The 21,318-nt window shown below is 40.2% G+C and overlaps 1 protein-coding gene across 1 annotated transcript in view; it reads left to right on the top strand.

The window, feature by feature from the left end:
• Positions 1-21,318, top strand: part of MAP3K15 (mitogen-activated protein kinase kinase kinase 15) — a gene marked incomplete at both ends in the record, with an annotated part of 131,200 nt that overhangs the window by 40,693 nt on the left and 69,189 nt on the right. The window contains 3 exons of the mRNA XM_080718806.1: positions 216-409; positions 5,353-5,521; positions 8,526-8,632. Coding sequence (XP_080574932.1) covers positions 216-409; positions 5,353-5,521; positions 8,526-8,632 — 470 coding nt within the window. The remainder of the gene's footprint in view (positions 1-215; positions 410-5,352; positions 5,522-8,525; positions 8,633-21,318) is intronic.

The raw sequence follows: 21,318 nt of genomic DNA, 5'->3' as shown, positions 1-21,318 counted from the left end.
TACAAGTTATTTCAGCATTTGAAACCAAATTTTTGTCATTTATGTGTTAGAGCTTTTGAAATTGAGTGTTTTTGTGCCTAAAATATGCATAGTTATATTGTACAAGTTGTTTATGCTCAAGCATTTTCTTCTTCCCTGTCCCACCTGCCCAAAGTCTCAGCTGTGCTTTGACATGAATTACTTTCTGGAATATTGTTGTTTCTTTTTTTTCCTAGGCATCTAGTGGAAATTATTATTTCATCCCGTACATCCTGACACCGTGGGGTGATTATTTTTGCTATGATAGTGATGCCCAGCGGCGAGTCTCAGAGTATGTTCAGCTCAACTGGAACATCGTCCTGGGCCCTCTGTGCATGCCTCTGGTGGACAAGTTCAGTAACCTTCTCAAGGACATCCACGTGACCTCAGGGTAATTCCCATTGGCCACTAACAACCCCGGGAGCCTTGGAGAAATTTCCCTTTACTCCCAGAGAAGTGAAATTCCTTGAAATAACCAGGATACTCAGGGAAGGGAAAGCATTGGTCAATTATTTAAATGTCATTCTGGCTGGTCATATTACTTTGGAGGCTGAGACAGGAAGAACAGGTTCGAAGCCAGTCTCAGCAATTTATTGAGATCTTGTTTTCAAATAATAAATAAAATAGGGGTGGGGGTGTAGCTTGAAGGTAGAATGCCCCTGGGTTCAATCCCCAGCACCAAAATAAGTAAATAAAAAACAAAAGTCATTTTAGCTAGTTGCAGTCGTACATGCCTGTAACCCTAGTGCTTGGTAGCCTGAGACAGAAGGATCACAGGTCGAAGGTCAGCCTCAGAAACTTAGACCCTGTTTTAAAATAAAAATAAAATATGGCTGGGGGTATGGCTTAGAGGTAGAGTGGTCCTATGTTTGATCCCTATCATTACCACCACCACCACCAAAGAAAAGTAATCCTGTAATCTAGCCTCACTAAGTTGAGTTCCTGAGATGAACCTAAAAGAGAAGTGGAAGTAAGAGGTCACAACTGGGCCTGTGTCTGCCCCTTTCTATATAACATCTCTTCTCTCTTCTTTTCTTCTCTAGACAACAAGGAAGTTTAATCAGTGTTTCTTTTTATTTGTTTAGGGTGCTTGGGGTTGAACCCAGAGGTATTCCACCTCTAACCTACACCTCTAGCCCTTCTTATTTTGTATTTTGAAACAGAATCTTGCTAAATTTCTGAGGGTCTTGCTCAGTTATTGAAGCTAGGCTTGAACCTATGATCTTCCCATCTCAGTTCCACAAGTACTGAGATTATAGGAGTGAACCACCATGCCTGGCTTGTTAGTGATTTTTTATCTTATTTTTAGTGCTTTTTGGGTGCATTATAGTCTCATATCAAAATGTAAATCATGTTCACAATTACATACATGCACATAGTACATAGTTCCTGCCTCCACCATTTCTCTTGCTCACAGTATCAGATTGGACATTGTTATATTCAGTGATTTTTTTTTTTTTGGTGGTACTGGGGGTGGAACCCAGAGGCTTTCTACCTCCGGGCTATACTCCCAGACCTATTTTATACTTTATTTGGAAACAGGGTCTCACTAAGTTGCTGAAAGCCTAAGTAGCTGAGTCTGGCTTCAAACCTGTGCGATCTTACTGTCTCAGCCTCCCAACACACCCGGCTCATGGATTTTTTTTCCAATGGTCTCTTTTGACTTGGAGATTCTGTGTTTCAGGATCATTTCTGAATCGGGTGTGGTAATCCCAGTATTTGGGCAGCTGAAACAGGAAGATTGCAGGTTTAGGACCAGACTTGGCAACTTAGTGAGGCATTCTTCAACTTAATAAGACCCTTTTTCAAGAAAATAAAATAAAAGAGGACTGGGTATGTGGCTCCCAAGGTAGAATTAGAATGTCCCTGGGTTCAATCCCTAGTACCACCACCAAAAAAATTAAAATTAAAATATTAAAAACTAAAATAATTGATGAACATGATTTTATACTACCTCAGTTACTGAGGTTTTTGAAATGCCTCAACAAGTGTTCTGACTAAGTTCTTGTGCTCTGAGAACCTGTATGCATCGAGTCAGGCTATAGCCCTCTTGACCTCAGAATGTACACTGCTACGTTCTCTTTAGATTTACATCATAGGTAGTATGGCATGCCCCAGATGGACATGTCTGAATGTGAGATTCTAACTGTGTAGTCCGAGGAAAGTCACTTCCCTTCTTTGAGCCTCAGTGCGCAAGAAACTGTACCTTCAGTGTCTCTATTCTAAAAGCTAAAAGTAGAAACATTTTCTTCTTAATCAGAGGAGCCAGTTGGTTTGCAGTTAGCAAATTTAAAAGATTATATTCCTTAAGTTGTATCACATGGAGTAGAATTTGTACTTCCTAAACAAATGATCACTGTCAACATGATTCACCTTATGACAGGAGACTATAATGCATCAATAAAAGCATATAAAAAAGCAAATCCAAAGGACTGGCAGAACTGACTTGTAATAAAGTGTCAAGGACCTTGTGCCATGCTATGAGTCAAATCATGGCACCCTGAAGCATGGAGGGTTACTAGTGAAGTAATTGGCATGAAGTTCACTCTTGTTAGCAGTTGGCCTTTTCTAGCCTGCTACCTCTTTTCTGGATGCAGACTTTCTTCTATAGATTTTAGAGGGAAAGAAGACTGGAAACCTAGACATATGTGAACCCTTGCCAGTGCAGACAGCAAGTGGCAAACATTTTTTTCAGTACTGGGAATAAACCCAGTCATGTTCTACCTTTGAGCTACATTACCACTACTGGCCCTTTTTATTTTTACTTTAAAACTTAGCAACAGCTAAGTTGCTGAGACTTGTGTCAAGCTTGCAATCCTCCTGTTTCAGCCTCTTAAGTACTGGGATTACAGACATGCCTGGCCAAATGGCAGATATTTTATGGTTCATTCCTTGCAAACCTGACTCAGTCATGCCTTGCTAACTATTACCTTACTGCAAAACACATGTTTTAGTGATGTTTAGGGAGAAAACTCTTCTGATGCTTTACTTTAAAGTCTGACAAGGAGCCGAGCTTAAATCTGCCAGATGAGTCACATCTTTGCAAGAAATGGGTTAAAATTTCTCATTCGATGTATATATGTATCAGGAGGAAAATAACTTTTTTCGTGGTACTGGTACATTTTGCTTGGGTCATTGTACCTCCAAGCTACACCTCCAGTCATTTTTTATGTTTTGTTTTGAAGCAGGATCTTGCCATGTTGTCAACAGTCTCACTAAGTTGCTAAGGCTGTTCTTGAACCTGCAATCCTCCTGTTTCAGCCTCCCAAGTACTGATGTTACAAGCATGTACCACCACCACATTTGGCTAGGAAAAGCACTTTTTGATTTGGTTTTATTTCCAAGGGCTTGAAATACACATAGATGGTGGATTCCATCTTATGACTGGCAAGTACCTGGTCATGGTTGTTGGGAGGGGTAGGTAGGGCTTATGGTTCCAAGCATCTATAACTGGGGTGGCAGGTAAGTTTTTAGCTCAAGTACCAACTCTGATAGATTTATAAAGTCCATTTTGAGTCCTGTGCTGAGAAGGGCTTTGGAGTAATTTCCAAGTTCATGTTGATTAGCAACGTCTTCCTTGGTTACAGGAAGCAGAAATGGCTGCGTGTTCGTTACATATCTGGTGTCTCTAAGCTATAATCAAGTCAGTGTTTATTTACTTAAAGGTTACTGTTCTTATTACATTTCTTTATTTATTAAAACAATTTTTCAGAATTACCCATGGAAACAAGACTGAAGTATAACTTTTTATTCATCAGGCCAAACTAATAACACTTTAATATCTTTGATGCCTTTGTAGTCTACCAAATGGGCAATGGCTGTCACCCAACTTAATGACTCATTCAATTAATGACTGAATTTTAAACACTGGCAGCGTCTGCTAATTTGCTCATCATTGGTATAAAGCAAATGACAAACAAGGAAATAAAAAATGAAAGCATTTCACTGATATTTTACAAGCGAATGCTTTCTGTGGGATATCGATTCATTTTTTAAATATTAATTGAGGGCCTATTATTAGCATTGGACCAGGTTAGGTACTGTGTACACATTTATGTGGCATAGTTTTATAATTATTCAAAATACATTTTGTTCTATTTCTATTTGATGTGTTTTTTCCTTCTTTAGAGAAGATTATTTAATTTAGCCTACTCTTTTTAATGAGCAGCTTAATTTTGTTCTCTACAGTTAAATCATTTCAACTTCTTAATGGGTCTATAGTAGTACTGCTTAGCAATGCTCAGTTTCTTTTAAAATTATTTTGGAAATAGGCTAGATATTTAAATCAATCTATGGTCATTATCAGTTGTCCTCTATACTTCCAAATGAGGTCACTTTTCAAGGTTCTGTAACAAGTATGATACTAATTTTGTCTCTGAGAGACTATAGTGATATTTTAGTGTAGATTTAAATTGCTTTAAATGTTCTTACATATCCTCATTATTATCTAGATGCCAACTTAAGGGAAATTTTGTATTTTATATTAGAAAAACATTCTGGGTGTTGGATATGACAAAGAGGGTGACACTAGATAAGAATGTTTTAGAAATGAATTTTCAGCTGGGCTTGGTGGCACATGCTTGTAATCCCAACATTCGGCAGATGGAGACTGTAGGATCACGGTTAGCAGACAGCCTCAGCTACTTAGCAAGGCCCTTCACAGCTCAGTGAGACCCTGTTGCAAAAATAAAAATACTTTAAAAAATAGGGCTGGAGGCATAGTTCGAAGGTAGAATGCTCATGGGTTCCATCCTCAGTACCATCAAAAAAATTTTTTTTTCTACAACTCAAGTAATGTATCTTCTTGCCTTCTATATATTTAAAAATACCAGAGAAAATAGGTTTGGTTGGGTAGAATGTTCTACATGTCCTGTGAGTATTTTATCCTTGAAAATACATGTATTTTTTGGTACTGAGGGTTGAACGTTATACTTCTGAGCTACTCCTCTACCCTTTTTATTTTTTATTTTGAAATAGGATCTCACTAAATTGCTGCAGTTAGCCTTGAACTTGTGGTCCTTCTGTCCTAGCCTTCCAATTACTGGGATTTCACGTGTTCACTAGTACACCTAATGTAAATGTTTCAGTGTTGTATTGAACTGATTTTTATTTGTTATAATTTACTAGCTCTTTTCTCCAAAATGTGAACAAATTTAGTGTCCTATTGGCTCTAGGAGGAAGCTCTTGTCTGGGCCAAGATCTCCATGTGTTAGCCTAAGTCACGTTAGTGAGAACCATGTTTATTTGCATGTCAAAGAAGAGAGTCCTAGATGCATGTAAATATGCCTGGAAGTTTTTTGTTTGTTTGTTTTTTGGTTATTTCTCCCTCTCCAGTGCTTACTACAAAGAAACCTTGTTAAATGACATCCGGAAGGCCAGAGAGAAATACCAGGGTGATGAACTGGCAAAGGAGCTGGCTCGGATCAAACTCCGTATGGATAATACTGAGGTTCTGACCTCAGACATCATTGTTAACTTACTCCTGTCCTACCGTGATATCCAGGTATGAAATATGCTCTTATGAAGCTAGAATATGCCAATTTTTCCCCTGGCATGAGGGACTCCTCATATGAAGTACTCTTAGGTACATGATGAAGTTGCTATTGCATTAAGGTTGAGGTCATTCAGCTTATTTATTGTGGTGGAAGTTTTGCAGAAGGTTTTCTATATTGGTGTAGTGTGACCACTCAAAAAAAGAGATCACATATACAGGACTGCTTAGTATAAGGAACTAAGAATTTAACAGTTTATATGTACTTTATGCTAGCCATTGCTCAGAGCCTTTTGCAAATTCCAAATTCATTTTGTCCTCTTAACAAACCTATGCTATAAGTTTACTCTGATTATCCCCATTTTCCAAATGAGGCACAGAGAAATTGTTAGCTGCCCAAAGTCACACAGCAGTTAGTGAAGTCAGGATTCAGACGAAGGCCAACTAGCTCCATTGTCCTTGTTCTTTACTCTTCTGCTCCGCTCTTTCCTTTAAACTTTTGTCATTTCCTACTTTGTTTAGCACTATTCATCAGTGACAGAGTAGGAGTAGCAGAAGCATGTCTAGGAACCAGAGAATACAGACGTTTAGTCTAAGGCAAATGTCAGAAGCTAGTGGAGCATTCTGGAGATGGCGCTTGTAGGATATGGTATCATGAAGGAAATTGAGCATTTCCTCTTTCAAATTTAACACTTTTGAGATCCTTCCTTCCTCCCTCCCTCCCTTCTTTCCTCCTTCCCTTCTTTCCTTCCTTCTTCCCTCTCTCCCTCCTTCCCTTCTTCCTTTCCCTTTCTTTATTTTCTTCATCATGTACCAGGGAATATTGAACCCAGGGGCATTCTACCTCGGAGTTGTACCCTCAGACCTGTTGTTTTATGCATTTATTTTTGTTTTGAAACAAGGGCTCACTAGGTTGCTGAAAGTCTTGCTAAGTTGCTGAGGTTGTCCTCAAACCTGTGATCCTCCTGTCTTAGCCTCCCAAATACTGAGATTACAGGTACGTGTTACCATGCCCAGCTTACTGTTGAGAAGTTTCTAAAGGGATCTTGCCTCCTTTTTCTCTGGAGGCGTACAGAGTAATGAACTATACTTGTAGAATTCTACAAACCAACATTGGAGGTTGTTGGCCACAGTTCTTTAAATCTCCATAAATGAATAGCGGTTATCTACTTATGACCTGGACCAAGAACAGATCAGCCACTAAGGAACTCATACCCTCAGTGATGAACAGATGCAACTGACTGATTTTAGATTGTAAGAGCAGGTGCTATTAGGGATTATGATGAAGATTCTCATGCCCCATGGGAAAAGAGAATGGAATTGACTTTTTTTTGTATTAGGGGTTGAACCCAGGGGCATTCCATCTCCGAGCTGTGCCCATAGCTCTTTAATTTTTTTTTTTGAAACAAGGTCTTGCTAATTTTCTAGGACTGGTCTTGAATGTGCAATCTTCCTGTCTCAGTCTCCCAAGTACAGGGATTACAGGCATGCACCACCATGCCCAATTTGAGATTAACCTTTCTTAAAATCTCTTTCCCCTTGAGCTCCTTGTATCTTTCTGTCCTTTCCTCATGCATCCTTTATTTCTTAGCCTTCAATTTGTGAGACTCTTAGGCTCAACACTGAACCAGAAAGTTCCTAGGAGCCACTGATTTATCTGCTGGGGCAGAAGCATCGAGGTTTAGAGCCATGAGACAGGCATGGGATTTCAGTAGGAAGCGCGCCTCTTCCAACTGTAGCTGGAAATGAGTTTGTCTATACAAATGATTCTAAGCCTGTTTGAAAAGGTAACAGATTACACTTCTAAGGGTCCCCTCCCCCAACCCAACTGAGATATATGTGGTAACAAATTTTCCTTGGATAGTTATATAGCTTTTAGAAAAGTGGTTCTCAGCCTAGGGACATTTGACATCATCTATTGACATTTTGGTTGTCGAGACTGAGTGTGTGTTGGATGTGGTGACATATGCTTGTAATTCCAGTAATTGGGAGTCTGAGACAGGAGGACCTAGGTTCAAGGACATCCTCAGCAACTTAGTGAGGCCCTGCATAACTTAGTGAGATTGTTTCAAAATAAAAAATAAAATAGGGCTGTGGGGTTATAGCTCAGATATAGAACATCCTTGAGTTCAATTCCCAGTGTCACAAAACAAACAAACACAACACACACACACACACACACAGACACACATGAGTGTGTGTGTGTGTGGGGGGGGATGCTGCTTGCTAGTTTCCGATAGGTGGAGGCCAAGGATGCTTCTACCTATCCTACAGTGCATAAGGTAATTCCATAACAGAGAATATTCTGGTCCCAAGACATCAATAATGCTAAGATCACAGAATCCTGGTTTAGATTAATTTGATTGAAGCCAGGCATGGTTGCACACTCCTGTAATCCCAGTACTTTGGAGGCTGAGTCAGGAAAGTCTAAGGGTTTTAGACTAGTATGCCATAGCCTGTTGAGACCCTATTTCAAAATTTAAAAGGGCTGGAGATGTAACTTAGTGGTAGAATGCCCCTGAGTTTAATCCCCAGTAGTAACAACAATAACAACAGCAAACAAGATTAGTTCAGTTGATTTTGGCAAAATAGGAAGAGCTAAGATGTTGTCTCCCTTTATGTGGTAAGTTGTAAGGTTTCTTAGGTGTGTTTGTCCAGCTCATTTTAAAGCACAGTTATATTGGCGGTATGAACCCTCTTCCACTCAAAATCCCATAACCTTTTCCTGTTGCCTGGCTCACTAGCTTTATTTTGTTGCCTTTGGATTTAACATTTATCCTTAGACTCCTTTGTGCCTTTTTATAACAGGGATTCCTTCTTTGTCCTTCTGCTCATCTATCGTATTTTCTGGTCTTTTTCTATTCTAGTTTAGGCTATAAGTAATGTCTCTATAAATATTCTACAAGGAAAGGCTTATCTTTAAATTTGGAAGCTGTCTTATGTTTATAACTATTCAAAAAAGTCTGCAAAGAGCTGTGTTTCTTCTCTTTCTTACCTTGGTTCCTCTTGCCAACAGGACTACAGTGAGATGGTTAAGCTGGTAGAAACTCTGGAGACACTGCCTACTTGTGATTTGACTGATCAGCATAATATTAAATTCCACTACGCATTTGCACTGAATCGGTAAGAATGATAATGCACATGTAGGTTTTGAAACATGCCACCTCTTGAATTCTGTTTTCTTTTGTTCAACATTCATCAGATATGAGCCAGGCTATATGCTAAATACCAAGGTTATGAATATTGGCAGGTCACAATCTTTGTCCTCAGGGATTTTGTCTTTGGAACATGTGTTCTAGCTGTGGGATCAGGCATGTAAATAAATCCTAGTAGCTCGTGGTTTAATGAAGATTCCTCCAAAATGAGATAAAAGTATAGCAAAGGGAGGGGCTCATTTTGTTTGGGGTTGATTAAAGAAACTTCTCTGGGATTTTCTGGGCTAGATTTTGAAAAATTAATAAGAATTACCTTGTGGATGTGAAAGGGGGGAATTGGAGGATAGTGGAAAGACCATTCCATTTGACCATGCCAGATCATGATCACAGAGTTCTAGACATTGATAAATGTTCCACGGGGGGGGGGGATCACTGCTGATTGACACCACTGCTTTATTTTTTTCCTCTTTTTGACACTGAGGATTCAACCCAGGGTGTTCTACCATCGAGCTATACCCTCAGCCTCCCTTTTTTGTGGTACTGAGGATAGAACCCAGGGGCATTCTACCTCTGAGCTATACCCTCAGCCCTATTTTAATTTTTTTTTTTTTTTTGGTGGTACTGGGGTTCCTGGAAGCCCTTCTACCTCCGGGCTACACTCCCAGACCTCTTTTTACATTTTATATTTGGAAACAGGGTCTCCTAAGCCAGCACGCGCGGCTGGCTTCGAACCTGCCGCCTGTCTCTGCCTCCCAAGCGCGGGGATTACAAGCGTGCGCCACCACGCCCGGCCCCTATTTTAATTTTTATTTTGAGACAGGGTCTCAGCTGCTGAATCTGACATGGAATGTGCAATCCTCTTGTCTTGGTCTCCCAAATATTGAGATTGCAAGTGTATGCCACAACTCCCAGCTACTCCCAGCCCTTTTTATTATTTGATTGATTGACTGTTTATTTTTATGGTACTGGGGATTGAACCCAGGGACAATCTACCCCTGAGCTATACCCGTAGCCCTATATTTTTGTTCTTTATTTTGAAGCAGGCTCTGGGATTACAAGTGTGCACCACTATGCCCAGCCTTATTTTTTATTTTGAAACAGTCTCACTAAGTTGCTGAGGCTGACCTCAAGCCTATGATCCTCCTCTCTCAGCCTTTCAAGCACTGGAATTGGAGGCGATTGTGTCATCTCATCTGTCTGACACCATTTTTATAGGGAGGCATTGCGGGTTGTGGAAAGAGGACACATTTTGATATTTGAGTTACTTACTAGCAGTATGATGTTAACAAGGAAGTAAAGTTTAATCCTGAGTTCGCTCAATTGTAACCTGGAATAGTGATGCCTATAGTGAGGATTACATAATACATATGAAAATGGCCTACATACACTTGGTAACTGAAAAGCAGTTCATAAATGTTTGGTTTCTCCTAATTTATGCCCCATTGACCCTTTTTAATTTGAATTAGGAGTTAAAAACATAGGGTTATATAAAAAGACTGCACAATTGCTGGGCATGGTGGCACACACTTGTAATCCAAGTGTTTGGGAGGCTGAGACAGGAGGATCACAGTTCAAGGACAACTCAGCTACTTAGTGAGGCCATTTGCAACTCAGAGAGACCCTGTTTCAAAATAAAGAATAAAAAATAGGGCTGGGGGTTTAGCTTGGAGTTAGAATGCCCCTGGGTTCCATCCCCAGTACTGAAAAAAAATGTGCAGTGAACATGACAAGTGCTATGTGACTTAGTGATTTAGTATCTAGGAATTATGGTTGTTTAGACAAGAGAATCTATTTGTGACTTGGTAAAAAAATGCTCATAGATTGTGTGTGTGTGTGTGTGTGTGTGTGTGTGTGTGTGTGTGTGTGTGTGTGTTACTTAGGATTGAGCCCAGGGGCATTCTACCTGAGCTACATCCCAGCTCTACTTTACTTTTAATTTTAAAACAGAGTCTCTCTATGTTGCTGAGGCTTTCCTCTAACCTGTGATCCTCCTGTCTTAGCCTCCCAGTACTGGAATTCCAAGTCTCTGCCACCAGGCCTGGCTTCCATGGATCTTAACTGGCCATTGGTTGTCTAGAGAACATTTAACATGAAAATGGTTTGAGAAATATTTCAAAACCACTGTGCCATTTACATCCCACAAAGCCATGCATGAACTGGACTGCTGTAAAACAAATAAGAATGTCCCATACAAAAACTTTAGCCCAGTTTTTGGCACATAGAAGATGCTGTATAAATGTTGGTTGCCCTTTGGTTTACAAAAAGAAAATCCTAGCCATCAATGTTAGGTCATCTTTAATGATAATCCAAGCCTAAAACAATGTTGTGGGAAATTTTCTGTCAGCCTAAGAAATTCAACACTGAAGAGTTAAACTAATACCTAAAGATAGTTATAGTAAAGGACTTTTAGAGAGGAGTAGGAGTGAGTCTTTCCCCTACCTGGAATCAAATTTTCTATTGCTGAGATTTAAGAACATGTTTCATGTATTTTTAAGTTTTTCTCTTTCTTTTTTTTTTTTGAAAAATTGCATCCTCTAGTGGCTCAAATTTTGTTTTTATTCCATACCATTAACGTTAAGGTCAGTTATGGGAGACTTTATTTTAACGTATCTTTAATCTTTTCAACTGGACATTCAGAAATTTCCACATATAGGACCCTTAACACTCAATTGATGTTTTAAGGCTCATGGTAAAAATATTGCAGTTAATAGCTTCAAATATCACTTGAGGACCAAGAACTTATTGGTAATTTATATGATGCACAGAGTAAACTGTTAATTATTAACCATTTCTGAGGAAACCCCTGATGAGTATACGTCACAAATCCTCTACTTGGCACTCTGAATAAATAGCACATGATCATTCACTGTTAGTTGCATTCATAAGTCCCTAGCTGCCGTTTGGAATCTGGAAGACCAAACTGTAAGACCATGGGCCAGTAAACTTGGGAAAGCTGCCTTCTCACCATCTGCCCAAGGACTCCAAACTAATCTAAAAAATCACAGTTCCATTTACGTTTGTTTTTGGTGTGTGCATGTGTGCATGCATGTGTGTGTGGGGATGTGTTTTAATGGGAATTGAATCCAAGAGCATTCTTTTTTTGTGTGTGTGTGGTGGCTGGGGATTGAACCCACGGGCATTCTACCACAAGCTATACCCCCAGCCTGATTTTTTATTCTGTATTTTGAAACAGAGTCTCACTAAGTTGCAGAGGGTCTCACTAGCTGAGGCTGGCTGTGAACCCAGATCCTCCTGTACTGGGATTACAAGTGTGTGGTACCATGCCCAGCTGAATCTGAGCGCATTCTACTTCCAGGCTGTACCACCAGTCTTGTATTTTATTTTTCTTATTTTGAAACAGAGTCTCACTAATTTTCAGAGTCTTGCTACATCGCTAAGACTGTCTTCCAACCTGCAATCCTCCCATCTCAGCCTCCAAGTATTGGGATTACAGTCATGTACTGCCATGCTCAGCTCAGAATTACATTTAGGAAACATTTATTGATTGTTTCCTATAGATCTAGCTTCCTATACTTTAAAGTGTATAGTGATTTCACTTGAGTTCATTGTTGCCCTTGAAATAGGGACATTGATGAGGAGGAAACAGGAAGACTCAAGATTTCAGAAGAGACTTGGGGACCACTAAATCAGCCCTTTGTGATCTTTTCTAAATTTAAGTATGGGAATCCATATTTTATTTTAGATGAAGTATGATTAGTAAGGTGATTTCAGATAATGCCTCACTTAAGATTCATTTTAGTGTGAAGGAATATTTTTCAAATTCACCATAGCTCTTAAGTGATACAAACAAGAGACTTTTATACATGTTTTGAAGGACTTGTAAAGAAAGGCTTTATGTGGAAGGGGGGAAATTTGTGGGCAAGTCACTTGACTCTTTGGGAATTAGGAGTGCCAAAACTCAGAACTAAACAGGAGAAAGGTTGAGCCAGGCGTGGTGGCACTCGCTTGTAATCCCAGTACTTGGGAGGCTGAGGCAGAGGGATGGCAGGTTCATGGCCAGCCCCAGCTATGTAGTGAGGCCCTCTTCATCTGAGTAAAATTATGTTTCAAAATAAAGAATAAAAAATAGAGCTTGGGGTGTAGCTCAGAAATAGAGTTCCTCTGGGTTCAATCCTTATTACTGCAAATAAATAAATAAGAGGAGGGGGTAGGTGTAGGTTGGGTATGATTTCATGGTATTCTTTTGGTTGTATGTATTCAAGGTGCCAGATTGCAATATTATGTGGACTACCCCAGGTATTTCAATGATTGACGTTTGGTGAGAAGGGTGGGTAAGTTGAGCTCTGATCATAATGATTTGTTCAGTTTAGGGTTAGCCTGGATGCAGGATTAGTTTAACATAGAAATAGATGGCTGAGGAGGGAGGTCATTCTCTGTATTTGAGGACTCTTACAAGCTAAAGAATTTGGATTTTATTTTGTAGACACTAGAGAGTTACTGAAGGTTATGTAAGCAGGAGACCACCATAAGCCAGCTCCCAATTCCACGACTACTTGCATGGCCTTGGCCTTCAGCACATCAGGAAGCTTCTCTGGACTCTGTAGTCCTTTTTCAAAAAGAAGTAGCTGAACTAGATGATCTCAAATACTGCTTTCCTTTCAAAAGTTTCATGAGTCTATAACTCACAACAGCATTTAGTTAGTTAAATGATCATAAACCAGCTTTTTCAAGTCTATCTTTATAATGGATACTTTATCTTGTTGGCAGTCTGAGTCTTCTTCATGGATCTAAGCTCAGTTATATCACCATTCCAGAGCAAGTAAAACCTATTTCATGTGCTTTCAGTTGCTTTCTAGTGGCACATAGTATTAAATAATGTTATTTTATTTTGTGGTACTGGTGATTGAGCTATATCTGAAGCCCCATTTTTTATTCTTTAGTTTGAAACAGAGTCTCACTAAGTTGCAAAGGACCTCAGTAAGTAGCTGAGTCTGGCCACAAACCTGTGGTCTTCCTGTCTCAGAGTCCCATTAAAGAATGTTTTACTTAAATAAAATATTTTGTCAGCAGAATGCAAATTGATAAAAGCTGTACATATAATTTATTTCACTACTAAAGCCAGGTTTTCCTCAAAGTATTTGCCTGCTACCTTAATTAGTATCTCTGGTTTTGTTGCTTTTGTTAGGGAATTTGTTTAGAAACGATTTTAGATTGATATGTTTATTGTAAAATTACTCAATAAGAAATTTCTGTGCACTTTTAGAGTCATAGTCTAGGTTCTCCTAGGAAGCAATTTCGGAGATAGTTTAGGGCCAAAGAGTTTATGTGGGAGGTGATCCTAGGGGAAGGAGGATGTGAAGCAGGGAAAGGAAGAAAGGTGATAGAGGATATGTTAAAGTAGCAGATTGCCAAGTACTCCAAGCCTTGGGATTACAGGAATGCTGCACTGCACCCAGCTCAGGCAGAAATACTCTTAAATACCTGTCACCTTAGTGCAAGTGGGAAAGCCAGCCTGGAAAATGTCCAGCATCAGGGCCTACCAGCCACCACAGAGCCAGCCTTCATGGGTGGTGCTTTGTGATCCCAGCCGACTAAGGAATAATGAGCTGTTAGGAGCTCCTGTGGGATGATTTCATAGTGCTTCTGCCCTGAGACATAGCTAGGACCTATGTGTAAAGTAGGTCCAGTCAGGAAACAGAAATCACTCTACACATTTAAAATAGAGACAATTGAAAACAAAAATTGTTGCACAGAAGTTGAGTATGGTGGAATATACCTCAGTCTCAGTATTTGGGATGCTGGGACAGGAGGATCACAGATTCGAGACCAGCTTCAGCAACTCAATGAGACCCTGTTTCAATTTTTTTTTAAATGCTAAAAATGACTGGGGGTGTATCTCAGAGGTAGAACACCTTTGGATTCAAACACACACACACACACACACACACACACACACACACACGGAATTGGTTGCACAGGTGTTAGAATTGCTGAGAAATCAAGCAGGAAACTCTGAGGCAGCCTATAAAACATCAACAGTGTGAAGTTTCTAACACTCCTTGGCTGAAGGGGTTTAGGAAATAGATGGTATTGCCAAAATCAGGTGCCAGGAGCACCTGGAGCTGCCATGAAGCTACCTGGTAGGAGCTAGGTCTATAGAGTTCAGACGGGAACGAGCCTTTCTGAGGGCAAAAAGACCAATGACCACCCACCTGGACACTAATGTTCAGAAACATTGATTGGTTTTTACATGTTTTTAAGTCAAATTTATTAAGGTTTAATTTACATACAATAAGAGGTAAGGTTTAATTTACATACAATAAGAGGTACAATTATAAGCACATGGATTGATGAGTGGCTAAATAAATATACTCATACAAGTCTCACAACCATCAAGATAATAGTTTACTCCAGAAAGTTCCTTTTGCTTCTTCCTAGTCACTTTCTCACTATTCAGCCCTTATATGGGTCTGCCTGCCTGCCTGTCTGTCTGTCTGTCTGTCTGTCTCTCTCTCTCTCTCTCCCTCCCTCCCCTCCCCCCCCAGGAGCATTATACCTCCAAGCTACACCCCCAGCCCCTATTTTTTATTTTTTATTTTGAAACAGGGTCTCACTAAGTTGCAGAAGGCCTGCCTCCCTAAGTATCTAAGGCTGGCCACAAACCTACAATCCTCCTGTCTCAGCCTTCCAAGTACTGAGATTACAAGCGTGCGCCACCACACCTGGCTGGGTAATTTCAAACGACCTGGATTCTAGTTCCCAGGTCCACTTTTTTTCATTCTAGGTCTTACAGTTATGTTTTAAAGTTTTGACTTCTATCATGAAGTGCCTGTTCAAATCTCTTTCTTATATAATGCTATATGCATAGAAATACTATAATAATAGTTGCTTTCAGGTTCTTGTCTGCTAATTCCAAGAAAGTCAACTCTGGCTTTGTTCTATTGGTTGTGTTTTATTTTGATCATGGGATCCCATTTTCTTGCTTCTCTGCATATCTGATAATTTTATGGTATTCATGTTTATCTAAAAACTAGAGAATGAAGTTAAATTTTTATTTTTGTTATTCTGAATATTGGTACCCTTTCATAAACCTTGTGATTAGCATGTATAACTTTTTTTTTTTTTTTGGTGGTACTGGGGATGGAACCCTTCTACCTCCGGGCTACACTCCCAGACCTATTTTATATTTATTTTTATTTGGAAACAGGGTCTCTTAAGCCAGCATGGCTGGCTTCAAACCTGCACGGATTCTCCTGTCTCTGCCTCCTAAGTGCGGTGATTACAAGTGTGCGCCACCACATCCGGCCATGTATACCTTTTTAATGGTTCTCCTAGAGCATAGATTCCCAAAGTTAGCAATATTGCTCCTTGAGCAGGGGACACAGAGAATTATTGAGGAGGGTGGTAGTAGCCCTGTGTGAAGTTGAGGGGCATTGAATAAAAACAAAGTGGGTGGTAGAAGCATCCATGGAGACATTGAGTTGTTTTTTTCTGAAGAAGGAGTAGTAAGCCGATCATATTTGTCAGTTTATGTAGAGAGTAACTGGGTTGAGACCGGGCTGCACGTGTGTGTGTGTGTGTGTGTGTGTGTGTGTGTGTGTATGTGTGTGTGTGTGATGGTGGGGGTTGTAGATTAAAAGGGGCATTCTACCTCCAAGTTACCTCTCCAGTCCTAATTTATTTTGAGAAAGGGTCTCACTAAGTTGGTGAGAGCCTCTCTTAAGTTGCTGAGCCTGACCTCGACCTCTGACTCTCCTATCTCAGCCTCCTAAGTACTGGGATTATGGTTGTGAGCCAGCACACCCAGCTTGAATTGCAGTTTTTTATGGTACTGGGGATTGAACCCAGAAGCATTCTACCTCTGAGCTATACCCCCAACCCTATTTTATTCTTTATTTTGAAACAGGGTATAACTAAGTTTTGGAGGGCCTAGTTACTGAAGCTAGTAGCAAACTTGTGATCTTCCTGTCTCAGCCTCCCAAGAACTGAAATTATAAGCATGTGCTATTACACTTGGCTAGGACTGGATTTTTAATTAGATTTAGTTCATCTGTGATAAGCCCAACCCCCACCCACCTCCTGTCCCTCTGCTTCCTCTTTGGTCTTGTCAATATTTGATCATAGAGGGCTTGGAACTGCTGTTTCTGCTATCTTTGGATTCTGTTTTTGCAGGGCCTAGAGTCCAGGTGCTGAGATAAGTGCATATGATCACTGTCTGGTTTTGAGCTCTGTCACTGTGGTTTTCTTGGCAAAATTTGGGGAGTGAGTGTGTGGTAAGAGAATTGTTCAGCTAAGTGATTGGTTTTTGCTCAAGGATGCTTTCAGATTACTTTGTCATCTCATACTCTCTCCACCAGTCATTAATTACCTAGAGCAGGCAAGCAAGTACAGAAGCTGTCACAGCCTAGAATTCCATACATTAAGGTTTTCTTTCTGTTACTGAGTATGATTGCTGTACTGTCTAGGTTTTTATTGTTACTGCAAAGTTTGTAAAAAGCCTTTCACATTCTTCATCTCAATTAGGACAGGAAGTCTCTTATAAGGGTTTTTGCAGGTGATCCAAGGCAAAGTTGTTCTAGAAAGGATATTGTTTTGATAAGATATCTTGCCTGTTAATACTCAGGGCTGGCCTAGAAGAAGGGTTTATTTAATCTGTCTCCCATCCTGTGGACTTCCTTTTATGCTCACACTATATATTAAAGACTAAGAGAAAGATAATGTGGTTTTAGTGAAAATCATTATGCTTACAGACCTGTAGCTCACCCTAATAATAAGAGGTGAGTAAAGTCAAGCTTAGTTTTCAGATGAAGAGGTGAGACACAGAAGGAGAAAGGGACTTGGTGCAAATTCACATGAAGAGTAAGTGGTATGAAAATAACCAGGATCTAGTACTGGACTCCCAGTCAAGTGTTCTGTTTTTGTTTTGTACATTTTGTTACATAAATAATAGATGAGCTGAGCATGGTGGTGCACACTTGTAATCCCAGTACTTGAGAGGCTGAGACAGGAGGATCACAGGTTCGTGGCCAGCCTCAGCAACTTAGCGAGGCTCTCAGCAATTTAGTGAGACTTGTTTCTAAATAAAAAATAAACTCAGTGTGGGCACATACTTGTAATCCCAGCATTTGGGTGGCTGAGACAGGAGGATTGCAGTTCAAGGACAGCCTTAGCTACTTAGTGAAGCCCATTACAACTCATTGAGATCCTGTCTCATAATAAATAATAAAAAGTAGGGCTGGGAAGCTGGGCCTGGTGGCGCACGCTTGTAATCCCCGCGCTTGGGAGGCGGAGACAGGAGGATCACGCAGGTTCGAAGCCAGCCGCGCGCGCTGGCTTAGGAGATCCTGTTTCCAAATAAAAATGTAAAAATAGGTCTGGGAGTGTAGCCCGGAGGTAGAAGGGCTTCCAGTACCACCAAAAAAAAAAGTAGGGCTGGGAGTGTAGCTCAGAGGTAGAATGCCTCTGGGTTAAGTCCCCGGTAACTCTAAATAAATAAATAAAAATAAAATAGGGCTGGGAGTGTGACTCAGAAGAATGCCCCTGGGTTCAGTCACCAGTACCCCCAAAATGAATATGTTTATTTATTCTTATTGTGAAAAACAAAAAAAGCATTTAAAGCAGTTGCTCCTCTCCTCTTAACTCTAGTCACGGATCCCACTCATATTCTAAAAGTAACAACTTTTATAAATTTGGTGTATATAATTTCAAACAAGTTTCTCTGCAACATACACTGTTAAAATATGTTATATTGAAGTTTTTTTTTTTTTTTAAAAAAACATATAGGACCAAAGCTGGGCATGGTGGCTAATGTCTATAATCCCAGGACTGGGGGGGCTAGAACAGGAAGATTGCAGGTTTGAGGCCAGCCTCAGCAACTTAGTGAGTCTGGCTGGCTGTCTTTCTTGCTTGCTTGCTTGTTTGCTTGCTTGCTTTCTTAGGCATGAATCCAGGGGCATTGTACTTCCATGTTATACCTCCCAGCCCTTTTTTGTCTTTATTTTTGGAACAGAGTCTCACTGAGTTAGGAAGGGCCTAAGTAGATGAGGCTGTTCTCGAAACGTGATCCTCTGGTCTCAGCCTCCCAAATGCTGGGATTACAAATGTGTGCCACCATTCCTGCCAAGACACTTTCAAAAGAAAAAAAAGCAGGCTAGGGGTATAACTCAGGAATAGAATACCCTTGGGTTCAATACTCAGTATTCATTCTCTCCCACACAAATATATATATGTATATATATATACATATATATATTTGTATATTATAAATATACATATGAATATAGGACTAAGCCATTAAATGTATTGGAATATGCCTATAACCCCCATACTTGGTAATCAGAGAGAGGAGGAATGCAGATTTGAGGCCCGCCTCGGCAACTTGATGAGACACTCAGCAATTTAGCAAGACCTTGTTTCTTAATTTATAAAAAAAGAAGACTGCTAAGGATGTAGTTCAGAGGAAGAACAAATATACACAATACACACATGGAGAACAGAGGAGATACTTGTTATTCTTTTTCACGTAGCAATCAGTATTTGGCAGTCTTTCCATGTCAGTACATTTAATTCTGCTCAGTTTGTCATTTATTTAATAAATATTTATTGAGTGCCTACTGTGTGCCAGATAGAGTTCTATATCCTGGGGCAGAACAGTAAACCAGAACCCTCCCCCCAATTCTTACTGTCTTGGAGCTTACATTCTAAACTGGGGAAAGAAAGTAAAAATAAATAAAATTATTAAAACAGGTTGGGGTGATAGAGGTGGGGAGTGGGGAGGTTGGAATTTAAAATCAGGTGCTCAGAGAAGCACTTATTTATCAGAAAGTGACATGGAGGAAAGATCAGAAAACGGCAATTGAGCGTGTCATGTAAAAATACGGGAGAAGAGCAGTGTAGGCAGAGGGATGAGCACGGGGAACAGCAGGGAAGCTTGTGCTGTCAACGTAGACTATGTGATAAAAGAGGAGGGTAGATGCTTCAAGATGACGTCAGAGAAACAACTGCGAACAACATCTTTGTATTTCTTGAATTCTTGAACTCTTAAATTTCCTGAATCACAAGAAGAATGGACTGACCATTAAGTAAGAAAGGGAAAAGCTGTGAGAAAAACAGGCCTATAGGGTGATCAAGTATTTGATTTTGGGCTTGTTAACTTTGAGATATTAGGCATGTGTGAAAGATGTTAAGACTGTTGGATATGTAAGTCGAGTTTAGAGGAGAGGTCTGGGCTGGACACAGAAATCTGGGAAGAATCATGATACTAGATGATATCACCAAGGACTCTAAAGTAGTTACCAATAAAAAGAAGGTTCAAGGGTTGTGCCTGCTTATGGCCTGAAGTTAAAAGTTCAGAACCAGGTGTGGTGGCACGTGCCTGTAATCCCAGTACTTGGGAGGCTGATATGGGAGGACTTCAGGCTCCAGGCCAGCCTCAGGAGCTTGGCAAGACCCTATTTCAAAATAAAAAATATAAAGGGACTGAGAATATGTGTAGCAAGATGATAAGAACCCCGCCGGGCGTGGTGGCGCACGCTTGTAATCCCTGCGCTTGGGAGACTGAGACAGGAGGATCGCACAGGTTTGAAGCCAGCCTCAGCTACTTAGTGAGGCTCTCAGCTACTTAGTGAGACCCTGTTTCCACATGAAAGTATAAAATATGCCTGGGAGTATAGCCCAGAGGTAGAAAGCCTCTAGGTTCCACCCCCAGTACCACCACCAAAAAAAAGATAAGAACCAGAGAATTAGACTTAGGAGGAAAGTGAGGCAAATGTGTTCTGCAAATGAAATGAAAACAAAAGTCCAAGGAGAAAGGAGTGCACAGTGGTTAAGTAAACTTGTAAGTCAAACATACAGATGCACTCATAATGGGTCAAATAGTGTGAGGACTGAGGATGGACCAGTGGATTTAACAATAATGCAGATGAACTTACTCAGAACATACTGGACAAGAAGCACGGATGTCTGTGCCTCATTTCCAGAGATCCAGATTTAACTGGTCTGGGTGTACCCTTGACCTCAGGATTCTCAAAGTTCTGCAGGTGATTCTACTGCTCTACTCTGACCCTCTGCCATTTCCTTCTTTTCATAATGAAATGGACTTATTTAGAAACCTGTTGCTGACTGATTAAACACTGAAGATTTTTCCCTGTAGGCTTGTTCTTGGATACCTTGGGATCTGAAAATGATAAGCAGATCTGAAAGCTGATTATTAACCATTAAAGGGATCAGCTATTTAGCACCTGTCTTAAAGTAGCTTTTAAGCTAAAAATTGCTTTGCTTTTTATTTTTTTAGGTGCATGACTTTTGTTTTGCTTATTTTCAAAATATATTTTTTGTGGTGCTGGAATTTGAACCCAGGGCCATTCTACCTCCAAGTTACACCCTTAGCCCTGTTTTTTATTCTTTGTTTTGAAACAGGATCTCACCATGTTGTGGAGGGTCTCACTAAGTAGCTGAGTCTGTTCGTGAACTGGGATCCTTCCGTCTCAGCCTCCCAAGTACTAGTCAAATTTTTGAGCAACAAGGGCAAGTTTATAGTTCAGGAAAACTTAAGGAAAATCTTGAGAGAGAGAAGAAAACCCAGCCAGAACTCACATTAATAATTAAGAATTTATTTATATTTTTATTCATTTATTTTGCGGCAATGGGGATGAAACCAGGGGCATACTACCTCCGAGCTACACCCCCAGCCCT

Source organism: Muscardinus avellanarius (genome assembly GCF_963383645.1).
Source record: "Muscardinus avellanarius genome assembly, chromosome: X".
Taxonomy (NCBI): domain Eukaryota; kingdom Metazoa; phylum Chordata; class Mammalia; order Rodentia; family Gliridae; genus Muscardinus; species Muscardinus avellanarius.
Note: the sequence above shows the minus strand (reverse complement) of the source record. Positions and strands in the feature narration are given on the sequence as shown.